This window comes from Sorex araneus, chromosome 11, assembly GCF_027595985.1.
Source record: "Sorex araneus isolate mSorAra2 chromosome 11, mSorAra2.pri, whole genome shotgun sequence".
NCBI classification, from domain to species: Eukaryota; Metazoa; Chordata; class Mammalia; order Eulipotyphla; family Soricidae; genus Sorex; species Sorex araneus.
The window spans coordinates 34,228,488-34,240,521 of record NC_073312.1 but is presented as its reverse complement, the minus strand read 5'-3'; the positions used below and the strand labels follow the sequence as shown (position 1 = coordinate 34,240,521).

Sequence of the window (12,034 nt, the reverse complement as noted above, 5' to 3'; positions counted from 1 at the left end):
AATTTCTCATTATGGAATACATTCATATTTAACTTCTTTTGGGGGTGGTGGCCTCTGCCAACAATGCTTGACATAGTGGTGCTAATGTTTGGGCCTGTGTCAGGGATCAAAATTGGGGCTTTGCATGTGCTAGGCATTTGCTCTACCTTGTGGACTTTCTCTAGCTCCTTATTTATATATTAGAGTGTTGGGGATCAAACCCATGACCTCAGACATAAGAGACATGTACTTCCCAATTTTTAAATGGATTGTCAAGAGGATGTGTATGTGAGTGTGTGAGTATGTGTGTGTGTGTGTGTGTGTGTGTGTGTGCGCGCGCGCGTGCGCGCGTGCTTGCATGGGTATACCAAGGATTAAACTCACACATGCAAGGCTGTCCTGTACCACTTGAGCAATGTCCCCAGTCCCTCTTCTTCTATCATTTTCCACCCTAGTCATTATTTGTGGGAATACTTGCATTATTTGTTTTATGGAGTTTTTCTCTTGTATCTTTGCATGTTCTATGTTTTCTGTAAGTTGCGGCTAATTTTGAAGATTTCTAGATTCCTTTATTTCCTCCCTCCCTTCCTTCTGTCTATCCTTCTATGCTGCCTTTCTTTCCTCCCTCCCTCCCTCCCTCCCTTCCTTCCTTCCTCCCTCCCTCCCTCCCCCCCTCCCTCCCTCCCTCCTTCCTTCCTTCCTTCCTTCCTTCCTTCCTTCCTTCCTTCCTTCCTTCCTTCCTTCCTTCCTTCCTTCCTTCCTTCCTTCCTTCCTTCCTTCCCAGTAATCCGAGTTTTGTTTTTTCGTTTGAAATGATTATTTGGAGACCAAGGTGAGCATTAGTGGCTGTATTATTATTATTATTATTATTACTACTACTACTATTATTATTCTTTAGGGTTGTGTCTCCTGGTGGTGTTCAGGCCTGCTGTACTGTGTGTGTACGTGTGTGTGTATGGAGTGCTAGGGATCAAACTCAGAGCCTGGCATAAGCCAAATATATGCTATATCACTTGAGACATTGAAACATTTCCCAGGATACATTGTTCTTCAGAAGTCCTATTTATTTATTTTTTTAAAATTTGCTTTTTTTTTTTTTTCCTTTTTGGGTCACACCCGGCGATGCACAGGGGTTACTCCTGGCTCATGCACTAAGGAATTACTCCCGGCGGTGCTCGGGGAACCATATGGGATGCTGGGATTCGAACCCAGGTCGGCCTCGTGCAAGGCAAACACCCTATCCGCTGTGCTATTGCTCCAGCCCCTTAAAATTTGCTTTTTGAGCAATATCTGGGCTTAACTCAGGGCTTCTTCCTGGGTCTGTGCTCAGGGATCACTTCTGGCAGTATTTCGGGAGCCATATGTGGTATCTGGGATTGAACCAGGGTTGTATATATGCAAGGCAAGCGCCTTGCCCATTGGCTCTGGCCCCTTTAAAAGAATTCTGAAGGTTGTTGAAATATTGTTGTAAGCAGATTACAACAGAACGAAAAGCATGGTTATGACTTGGTTTGTTGTGGGTTTGGAGAGTGCTGGCCTTTCCTGGGGAGCCAGCATGCAGAGACTCCCCAGCCCTGCTGCTCACTTTCCTCCAACATGTTTATACTTTAAAAACCATAAGGTAGCAATTGTTGTTTTACTTGTTACATATCCTCCCCACATTTAATACTAAAAAGAGTTAAGTGCTAAATTGACCCCTTGAACTTTCTTTCTCTGTAGGAATATACAGAAGAGATAGAGCGTCTGAAACGAGATCTTGCTGCGACCCGTGAGAAAAATGGGGTGTACATTTCAGAAGAAAATTTTAAGTAAGTTCTTGGCAATGGAAATTAATTTCCAAGAATAATCATTTTCTGTTAACAGAACTGAATTAAAATGGACAAATACGACACTAAAGTAGATCTAGTGCATATTAGAAATGTTACTTCAGGGTTGGAATGATAGTACATTCCAATGATAGGACAAGCATTTACCTGACACATGGTCAGCCTTGATTCAACCTTAGCATCCCCTATGGTCACCTGAACTCACTAGGAATGACCCTTGAGCACAGACACAGGAGCCAGCCCTGAGCACCGCCAGGTAGGGGGCAAAAATAAAACAAAGTGCTGCTTTTAAGGGGCCTGAGGTTTTGGGCTCTGCATCCAGGAGTCACTCCTGGCACTCTCGGGGGACCATATACAGTGCCAGGATTGAAGTGGGGTCAGCTGTGTGCAAGGCAAATGCTCCTGTACTGTCTCTGGCCCAGCAGTCATTTCTGAAGCTCAACAGATCAGAAAGACTCATGATGATGGACCAGAATTCCCGGTTCAGCATGTCAGTAGTACATAGAATGACTGTACTCATTTGTGGAATATAAAATAACATGAGACAAAAACAAGGGCCAGGAAAATTGTTCCACGATTGGAAGCCTGCCTCATGAGCTAGAGGAGGAGGCAGCTGGAATGGAGAAGGGATCACAAAGCCAGTGATGGTTGGAGGGATCACTGGGGATGGGAGACGTATGATTCTGAAAGTAGATAGAGAACCAAACAAGATGGCCTCTCGTAATCTGTATTGCAAACCATATTTCCCCAAAGTAGAGAGAGAATAAGAAGGAAATTGCCATAGAAGCAGGGGGAGGGGTGGGCGTGGAGGGAGGATACTGGGGACATTGGTGGTGTAAAATGTACACTGGTGGAGGGATGTTCCATCATTGTATGACTAAAAATCAAACATGAAAGTTTTGTAACTGTATCTCATGGTAATTCAATTAAAAAAAAATGTCAGTAGTACTGAGGCTGAGAAACTACACCTTAGAGAAGAGTCTTGCTTGCGTGATGTAGTCGTGTATGTGTTGGGGCAAGTATTGGGTTGTGTTCAGTATAATTGTTCTGAAAGTACAACTACGTAATTCACTTTTGTAGTTGTTAGCCCTTTATTGCCTTCAAGTTTAGCTTGTCCTGGGTTTTGTTTCTTGTCTAGGGCCTATGTTTCCAGTTTACAGGTACAAAGGTGCTTAAGTTGTATTTCATAGTACCTGCTTTATGTGAATTAAAGTCCTCTGTCAGTTGTGTACCTTTTCAAGTTTTATACTTACACATTTCCTCCCTTCTTAGGCAAGGATTCTCAGTTTAAACATGGAGTTCATTAGGAAAACAGTAGTTTTAAAATAAAGGCAAGGAATATATTTGTGTTTGCAGTTTGTAATTATTGTTTATTGACTTTCAGGCTTATTATCAAAATACTGATAGTGGTATTGATGATGAATAACTGCCACAATTTTATTAGAATATATTTTATAGGAATTGGAAAACATACTGTTACATTCTTCTTAAACTTTATTTTAGAACCATGAGTGGAAAACTAACAGTTCAAGAAGAACAGATTGTTGAATTGATGGAAAAAATTGGTGCATTAGAGGAAGAACTAAGCAGGGTAAGCATTCAAAATAATATTAAACGTTATGTTAAAAAAAAAAAACAGATATTGAAACTTCAGTCCCTAAGTCTGTGAGGGACCTTCAGTTCTTCTGAAGATTTTTATAAAGTAAGTTGTTTTATAATTTTATTATTATCAGTAAAATAAATAAACACTGTTTCGACAGTTATATTAATGCACAATGCAAGAAATTAATAGAATTTTGCGATTGGTGTGCTGGGCCACACCCAGCAGTACTCAGGGGTTACTCTTGGCTTTGTGCTCAGAGATCACTCCTGGTGGTGCTCAAGGGGGTCATATGTGATGCTGGGGATTAAATCTGGGTTGGGCCCATGCAAGGCAAGTGCCCCACCCGATGTACTAGTGCTCCGGCCCTCAAATTGTGTAATTTTAATTTTTACATTGAAATAATGGATTTCGAACTATTTTCTTTTTTTTTTTTCTTTTTGGGTCACACCCGGCGATGCACAGGGGTTACTCCTGGCTCTGCACTCAGGACTTACTCCTGGCGGTGCTCGGGGGACTATATGGGATGTTGGGAATCGAACCTGGGTTGGCCGCATGCAAGGCAAACGCCCTACCTGCTGTGCAATTGCTCCAGCCCCAGATTTTGAACCATTTCATCTACATGCTAATCGAGGAAGGAATGCAGATATTGGGAGAAACCCAATGTCGGTGAACTAAGATCTGATCCCTCTTCATGTTGGGAGTGATACTAGGAACCTGAAGAGTTAACACCAGTACACTATTCTGTAATTTGTTTGATTAAAAAAAAAAAATCTTTCTGGTGGCTGGAGCGATAGCACAGCGGGTAGGGCATTTGCCTTGCGCAAGGCTGACCCGGGTTTGATTCCCAGCATACTATATGGTCACCCAAGCACTGCCAGGAGTAATTCCTGAGTGCATGAGCCAGGAGTAACCCCTGTGCATCTCCTGGTATGACCCAAAAAACCTTTCTGGTTGAAGCATGCTGTTGGATGTCACCCAGGCTGTGCTCAGGGCTCACTCCTAGTGGTGCTTAGGGGATCACATGTAGTACCAGAGATTGATTGAACGGGGAGCTCACCACATGCAAGACACTTGTATCTGTGGTACTACCTCGTTGGCCCTGAATTTGCTTTTTTAAAAAATTGTTCTGTTTTTCACTGGGGCTACTCCCAACAGTGCTAAGGGACACACCGAGGTGCTAGGGTGGGAATGGTGGTACAGAGAGGAAACTCCGGCCCTTGACTGTGGCAGACATGTACTTTTTCATGGGAGCTTTGTTCCCTGCCCTTCATGCTTGTGTTTTTGGACAGATGGCAAATAAAATGGGCTGGTGTGCTCCATGACTTGTTAACCTATTGCAGTTTCTTTCATGGGAATAATTTGTTTAGTTCTAATATCCTATATTATATAGTAATGTAATATTTAGCTTATATGTTATTTGCTTATGTTATATAATCACTATGACCTCTTATTGTCTAGTTCTTCTCGGAGAACTTGGCAAGCTACTGAGAGTATCCTGCCAGCACGGCAGAGTCTGAAAGCTCCCCGTGGTATATTCGATATGCCAAAAACAGTAATAATGATGGGTCTCATTACCCTGACCCTGAAAGAGCCTCCAATGCAGCACTGTTGGGAAAGACAAGTAAAGAGAGACTGCTAAAATCTCAGGGCTAGGACAAACGGAGACGCTATTGGAGCCCACTCAAGCAAATCGATGAACAACAGGATGACAGTGATACAGTGGTATAATTTTTCTAATATGAGAATAATATATTTGATTATAAACTAGTCAAGAATCATAAACCAGTTACATTTTATTATAAAGATTTTTTGAGATGTCACTGGTTTGTAATATGTAAGTATTTGTGGGGCAGGAGAGATAGTACACAGTGGGCAAGGCACTTGCCTTGCATGCGCCTGATGCAAGTTATTCCTCACTTTAGAGCCAAGGGTGAAAAAAGAAATAGTATGTAAATATTTGTAAGTTTTGGGGTAAATGTTACTAAACCATGACTACCACCAGTACCAACATTACCTCCCACTGTCACGGGCCCTTCCTTCCCCCTTCCCTCAGTTCCTATTTTTATTCTTAAAAATATTAATGTTTTTGCCCTTTGGACCCTGCCGCGGAGAGAGCATGATGGAAGAGCCCAAGGAAGCGCCCTTGGACTCCAAGCAGCCCACTGAACTAATTCCGGCACGCGATCGGAGACCCCACGGTGGGCTGAAACAGTGGGAACCGGGCATCCCCCAATTCTTTCAACCTCTCTCTCTCAACTCCTTCCTCCCGAGCACAGCGCAGGGGCCGCGGCTTGCTGAGCGCAAAATGGAGACGCCGAGCCTCTCTCTAGGTTTCTCCATCTTATGAGCACCATAAAAGGGTAAAAGTTTGTAGTGATGTTATTTCTGGTTGTACTTTCCCTGGACTTTATACAGAAACCCAAAACCGCGTGGCCACTACAGCGGCCGCGCGACCTAATGTCATCTTAGCAATATGTAATGGTTCCATTTTAATGGGTCGGACTTTTGTGGGAGATCCTAACAAGAATAGTAAGTCTGTTGCTGAAATATTGAAGGCAATCAAAGTGGTAGCCATCTCTCTAGACTGAACTAAGCTATATCCCCACGCCGGCTGAGAAGAAATTTTCTTCTTTCTCGGGAAGAAACGCAGCGTGGAGTCAACTATAGTGTGATGTCCATTAAGCAAACAGACCTGGTGGCGTGGGAATGGGATATAAGGGGAAAAATTATGTACATGGAACAGTGGGACGTTGGTGGAATCTTGAGCCGGAGCCGACACCAGCGCAAGACCTTCGGTTCCAGAGACTGCTTGCAGACACTCTACTAGTCTATCAACTAAGCCAGAGCCCCACGCCTGCTGATGACAGGAAATAACCATCCTTTTCGGTTTTCGTTTTTTTTTCCCTTGTCAGGCAGCGTGGCGATTACTAAACAGGCGTGAACTCGGTGGCGCGGGGCAAGGGGGAAAAAGAAAAGTTATGTAACAAACAGCGGGACTTAATATCTCTATATTCTTAGCAGTGGAGAACTATCAAATGCCTCCTTGGCAATAGGACTGTCTTTTTCTTTTTTGGGGGAAACCCCAACAACGGTAGTGAATTGTGTGTTGAAACATGGAATGTAATCGAGATAAGGCATAAACGAAGTGAAACTTATCACTTACAAGGGTGGGGACTGGGGAGGTGGGAGGGGGCGGCAGGTATACTGGGGGGGTTGGTGATGGAAGATGGGCACTGGTGAAGGGAAGGGTGTTTGAGTATTGTATAACTGACATAATCCTGAGAACTATGTAACCCTCCACATGGTGATTCAATAAAATTAAAAAAAAAAGAAAAAGAAATAAAATAATAAAGCTTTGTATGGTAAAAAAAAATAAAAATATTAATGTTTTTTATTCAGGTTACAGAACTGTTTACGGAACATAAGAACGAGCTTGATCAGTGTAAATCTGACCTGCAAAATAAGGCACGGGAACTTGAAACCACTCAAAAATACTTAGAAGAAACTAAATTACAGCTTGTTGAAGAAACTTATATCACCTCAGCTTTGGAAGATACCGAGGAAAAACTCCATGATACTGCCAGCAGGGTTTGTTCATTGTTTTAATTTGTATACATTTTAAGGAAACTACAGAATGGGTTGACTTAACTTTCTTTGCTTTAGCCTTAATTGCAAAATTGATTACCTTAAATGTTTGCCAATTTCAAAAAATTTTTTTAAATAGTGTATTAAATATTTTCTACTTGGAAATGATAATTTAAGAAAAAAACTATTGCTAAAGTTTTATGTAGAACATGATTTTATTTTATTTTATTTTATTTTATTTTGCTTTTTGGGTCACACCTAGCGATGCTCAGGGGTTACTCCTGGCTTTGCACTCAGGAATTACTCCTGACGGTGCTTGGGGGACCATATGGGATGCCGGGGATCGAATCTGGGTCAGCCACGTGCAAGGAAAACGCCCTACCCGCTGTGCTATCACTCCGGCCCCTAGAACATGATTTTAATATATTTTATTTGATATAATAATAATTTTTTTTGTTTTTGTTTTGGGGCCACACCTGTGGATGCTCAGGGGTTACTCCTGGCTTGCACTCTGAATTCACTCCTGGTGGTGCTTGGGAGACCAGATGGGATGCAAGCACCTTACCTGCTATACTGTTGTTCTCGTCCCTAGAATAATGATATTGTTGTGCTTTCCCTGTGGTCCTGATTGAAACCAATTAGTCATTAAAAATTTAGTGCTATGGTGATAAAAAAAAAGTTAGAAAAAAAATTTAGTGTTAGCGCTAGAAAATGTTGTATTTAACTTTTATTTGCTTTTGATAAAATAGCTCAGAATGGGAAAAGAAAGGTGAGGCAGCATAATACTGTAATAAAAGGCAGAATTGGTTTTCCTTGACTAGATAACTTAGGGTAAAACAAACACTGCTGACCAATTGGATAACTCAGCATGAATTTAAAATGCTCCTCTGATTCAGTATGTAAAATTTAGTAGTTCTCTTCAGAAGAACTCCTTGTAGAGCACAGATATCTTGTTAAATTGTCATATCCATTTTTATCAATAATTGTTTTTTTAAATCATATAGTTGCTTAACACCGTTGAAGAAACTACAAAAGATGTTTCTGGCCTCCATTTCAAGTTGGATCGTAAGAAGGCAGTCGATGAGCACAATGCACAAGTTCAGGATGTTTTTGGCAAAAACCTGAGTAGTCTGTTTAATACTATGGAAGAATTGCTTAAGGATGGCAGCTCCAAACAAAAGACCATGCTTGACAGTCACAAGGCCCTGTTTGGTAAGTTAGAGCATTTCGAATTATTCTAGTTCTTTTGTGTTTAATGTGAGACTATTTTTAACACTGATTGTTTAGTAAAAAAAAGTCAAGGAACCATGTCTTTTCCTCTTTTCCTCTTTCAGTACATACACACACTGTTCCGAGCAGGAATTGATGCTTTTACTGCCATAGAATTAAAACAAAATCTTGTTTTTATTTTTCAAGAGGATCGGTGTGGGTTCAGTGGGATTAGCAGTGCTCAGGAACTACTCCCAGCTCTGTGCTCTGGGTCTCTGGATGCTTGGGTCGGGGTGCCCAGGTAGCCAGTGGTGCCAGGGAATGAATGGGGACTGGCTGCATGCAAGGCAGGTTCCTTGACCTCTTTACTGTCTCCTGATCCCAAATAAATCTTAAAAAGTCAAATCTTAGTTAGGGGACCATAGTGGCAGTACAGCTGGAGAGTTCGTACCTTGCATGAAGCTGGCCCGGGTTCAACCCTCAGTACCACCTATGGTTTCTTGAGCCCCACCAGGAGTGATCCCTGGGCACAGAGCCAGGAATAATTATCCCCTAAGCACTGCCAGGTGTAGTTCTCAAACAACAAAACAGAAACAAAAATCTTGGGCTTTTCCTACCCTCACTTTCTGTAATATAAGTTAGGTTTATTAAACTAAGGATGTAAACTTTAAAAGTTTAATTCTTTTTTATCCCTGACCCTGTCTCATTCTTCATATTTCTGCTTAATTTATTGTTTTTCTCTATAAATTTGCATAAATTTTCTGCAACTTTCTTTTGGGTTTGGAGCCACACCTAGCAGTACACAGATACTATTTCTCTGACCCAAGAATATATGTATCTTGAATTTTTGCTATATTGTTAGAATATGTATGCCTGTCATTTAAACTATAACCACTGTTATTTTCACTTAGGAAAATGATTACTTGTTAATTTGTTGTCTAAGTATTATCCTCACTGTAAAAAAGTGTAAAATTTAAAGATTTAAAAAATTTAATATCCTAATCTCGAGCCGGAGCCGATACCAGCGCAAGCCCTTCGGTTCCAGAAACTGCTTGCAGACACTCTACTAGTCTATCAACTAAGCCAGAGCCCTACGCCTGCCGATGACGGGAAATAACCATCCTTTTCGGTTTTCGTTTTTTTTTCCCTTGTCAGGCAGCGTGGCGATTACTAAACAGGCGTGAACTCGGTGGCGCGGGGCAAGGGGGAAAAAGAAAAGTTATGTAACAAACAGCGGGACTTAATATCTCTATATTCTTAGCAGTGGAGAACTATCAAATGCCTCCTTGGCAATAGGACTGCTTTCCTTTTTTGGGGGAAACCCCAACAACGGTAGTGAGTTGTGTGTTGAAACATGGAATGTAATCGAGATAAGGCATAAACGAAGTGAAACTTATCATGTACAAGGGTGGGGACTGGGGAGGTGGGAGGGGGCGGCAGGTATACTGGGGGGGTTGGTGATGGAAGATGGTGAAGGGAAGGGTGTTTGAGAATTGTATAACCGACATAATCCTGAGAACTATGTAACCCTCCACATGGTGATTCAATAAAATTAAAAAAAAAATTTAATATCCTAGGGCTGGAACAATAGCACAGCGGGTTGGGCATTTGTCTACCGTATTTTTTTAATCAATGTATTGATTTATCATTAGTTTACTATAAAATTTTAGGTGTGCAGCATCAATCATCTATAAATGTATACATCTCATACACCAAACTTCTACTGCTGAAATGCTGTCAAAATGAGCTTTTCTACCTATTTTTTCTGCATCTTTTTTCTGTAGTGACTATTGTAATTTTTTTCACAGTCCGAGAGTTCCTTGTTTTCTATTTTGCTGGCTTGAGGTCTTGTTTATTTATATACCATATGTGAGTGAAACCATCTAGCAGTTGTCTTTAACTTTCTGACTATTTGGTGGTTGGGGGGGCGGGGCTTATTCCTGGCTCTCTGCTCAGAGATACTCCGGGCAGGCTCGGGGACCATATGGGGTGCTAGAATTGAGTCTGGATCATCTGTGTGCAAGGCAAGCACCCTTTCCGCTGTACTCTCTCTCTTGCTATCCTCTATTCTGATTTATTATTAATATTTGGAGGTGGGGGGTTTGTACCACACCTGATGGTGAACAGGGCTTTCTTCCCGTTCTGCATTCAGGGATCATTGCTGGTGGTACTTGGAACCATGGATTGGAGCGATAGCACAGCGGTAGGGAGTTTGCCCTGCACATGGCCTACCTGGGGTTCAATGATTTCTCCGTCCCTCTCGGAGAGCCCGGCAAGCTACCGAGAGTATCCGGCCCACCTGGCAGAGCCTGGCAAGCTAGCCATGGCATATTTGATATGTCAAAAACAGTAATAAATCTCACAATGGAGACGTTACTGGTGCCTGCTCGAGCAAATCGATGAACAACGGGATGAAGTGCTACAGTGCTACTTGGAACCATATAGGGTACCTAGACTGGCCATGTGCAAAGCAAGCACCTTACACATTTTACTAAATATTTTCTTTTGCTCAGATATTTTAATTCTTTTAATTGTAGGTTATTGCTGGGTCTAATATACCTAATTGTGTAAGTGCTTACTATATTTGGTATATCAAACATAAATACACATGCATTTAAGATATTCCTTGCTTATGTATTAAGCCAATTTTAAGCTTATTTATAAAATTTCCACAAGAATGAAATTTTGTTTACTTCTTACTGGTTCTCTTTTTAGATATACTTATGTTAAGATTTTTTTTCTTTTTCACCCTATTTTGGTATAGGTAACCTGCTATCTTCCAGTGTTTCTGCATTTGACACCATTGCTAGAACAGCACTTGGATCTCTCACATCTATTCCAGAAAATGTGTCTGCACATATTTCTCAGATTTCTGATATGATATTGAAAGAACAGTCATTGGCAGCGGAAAGTAAAACTGTACTTCAGATGTTGATTGTTAGTGAATTTCTTAATTTTTGTGTATGTGTATTGTGGTGACAGGGATCGAATCCAGGGCCTTCAACACATAAGGCATGTGCTCTACCATTTGAGGTACATCCCTGATGACATAAAGTACTTCTGAAGTGTTGCATTTGACACATCTTCACAAAGTGTCAGATGCTATTTTGTCATCTAGAGTTTTGTACAATGAACATAGTGATAAAACAATATTTTGAGATAAAAAATGCTCCTGTTTGCCTTCATTTAACTTTAAAAAGAGAGAATTGTTTTTTGCCTGTTTTGGGACCCACCCCGCTGTGCTCAGGGTTTACTTAGGCTCTGTCATTAGGGATGACTCCTGGTGGTGATTGGGGTACCCTATGTAGGCCCAAGAACCACGCCTGGGGCGGTGTATGCAAGGCAAGCACTGTACTACATGCTTTACTGTGTCTCCAATCCTGGGGTGGTTGATTTTTTTTTTTTTTTTTTGCCACACCCAGTGATGCTCAGGGGTTACTCACATTCAGGAATTAATCACTTCTGGCAATACTCAGGTGAACTGTACAGAATACTGAGGATTGAACCCGTATACGGTGTGTGCAAGGCAAGCACCTTACCTGCTGTACTATCACTCCAATCCTGGTGTTTTTTTTATTTTTTCTTTTTTAATGACTAATCTTTCCATGTATTTTCCTCTGTGGGAGATTGGTTTCCACATACATATAATGAACCTTTGGAACTGAGTAAGAGTTACTGAGTGTAATAGAAAATTAGATTTGGTTCCCAGTAAATTAGAGACCATGAGTTAATGGACCATGGAATTATTTCTTCATTGGCCCCAGAATGTTTGTGCTGGTGTTATACTGACCCATCCTGAAAGAGACATTAAGTGGTTAATTTAAAAATTACT

At 41.3% G+C, this 12,034-nt stretch overlaps 1 protein-coding gene across 1 annotated transcript in view; it reads left to right on the top strand.

The window, feature by feature from the left end:
• KIF11 (kinesin family member 11) overlaps nt 1–12,034 on the top strand; it is a 55,037-nt gene that overhangs the window by 19,458 nt on the left and 23,545 nt on the right. The window contains exons 10-14 of the mRNA XM_004607366.2: nt 1,699–1,787; nt 3,309–3,396; nt 6,808–6,996; nt 7,998–8,205; nt 10,967–11,139. Coding sequence (XP_004607423.2) covers nt 1,699–1,787; nt 3,309–3,396; nt 6,808–6,996; nt 7,998–8,205; nt 10,967–11,139 — 747 coding nt within the window. The remainder of the gene's footprint in view (nt 1–1,698; nt 1,788–3,308; nt 3,397–6,807; nt 6,997–7,997; nt 8,206–10,966; nt 11,140–12,034) is intronic.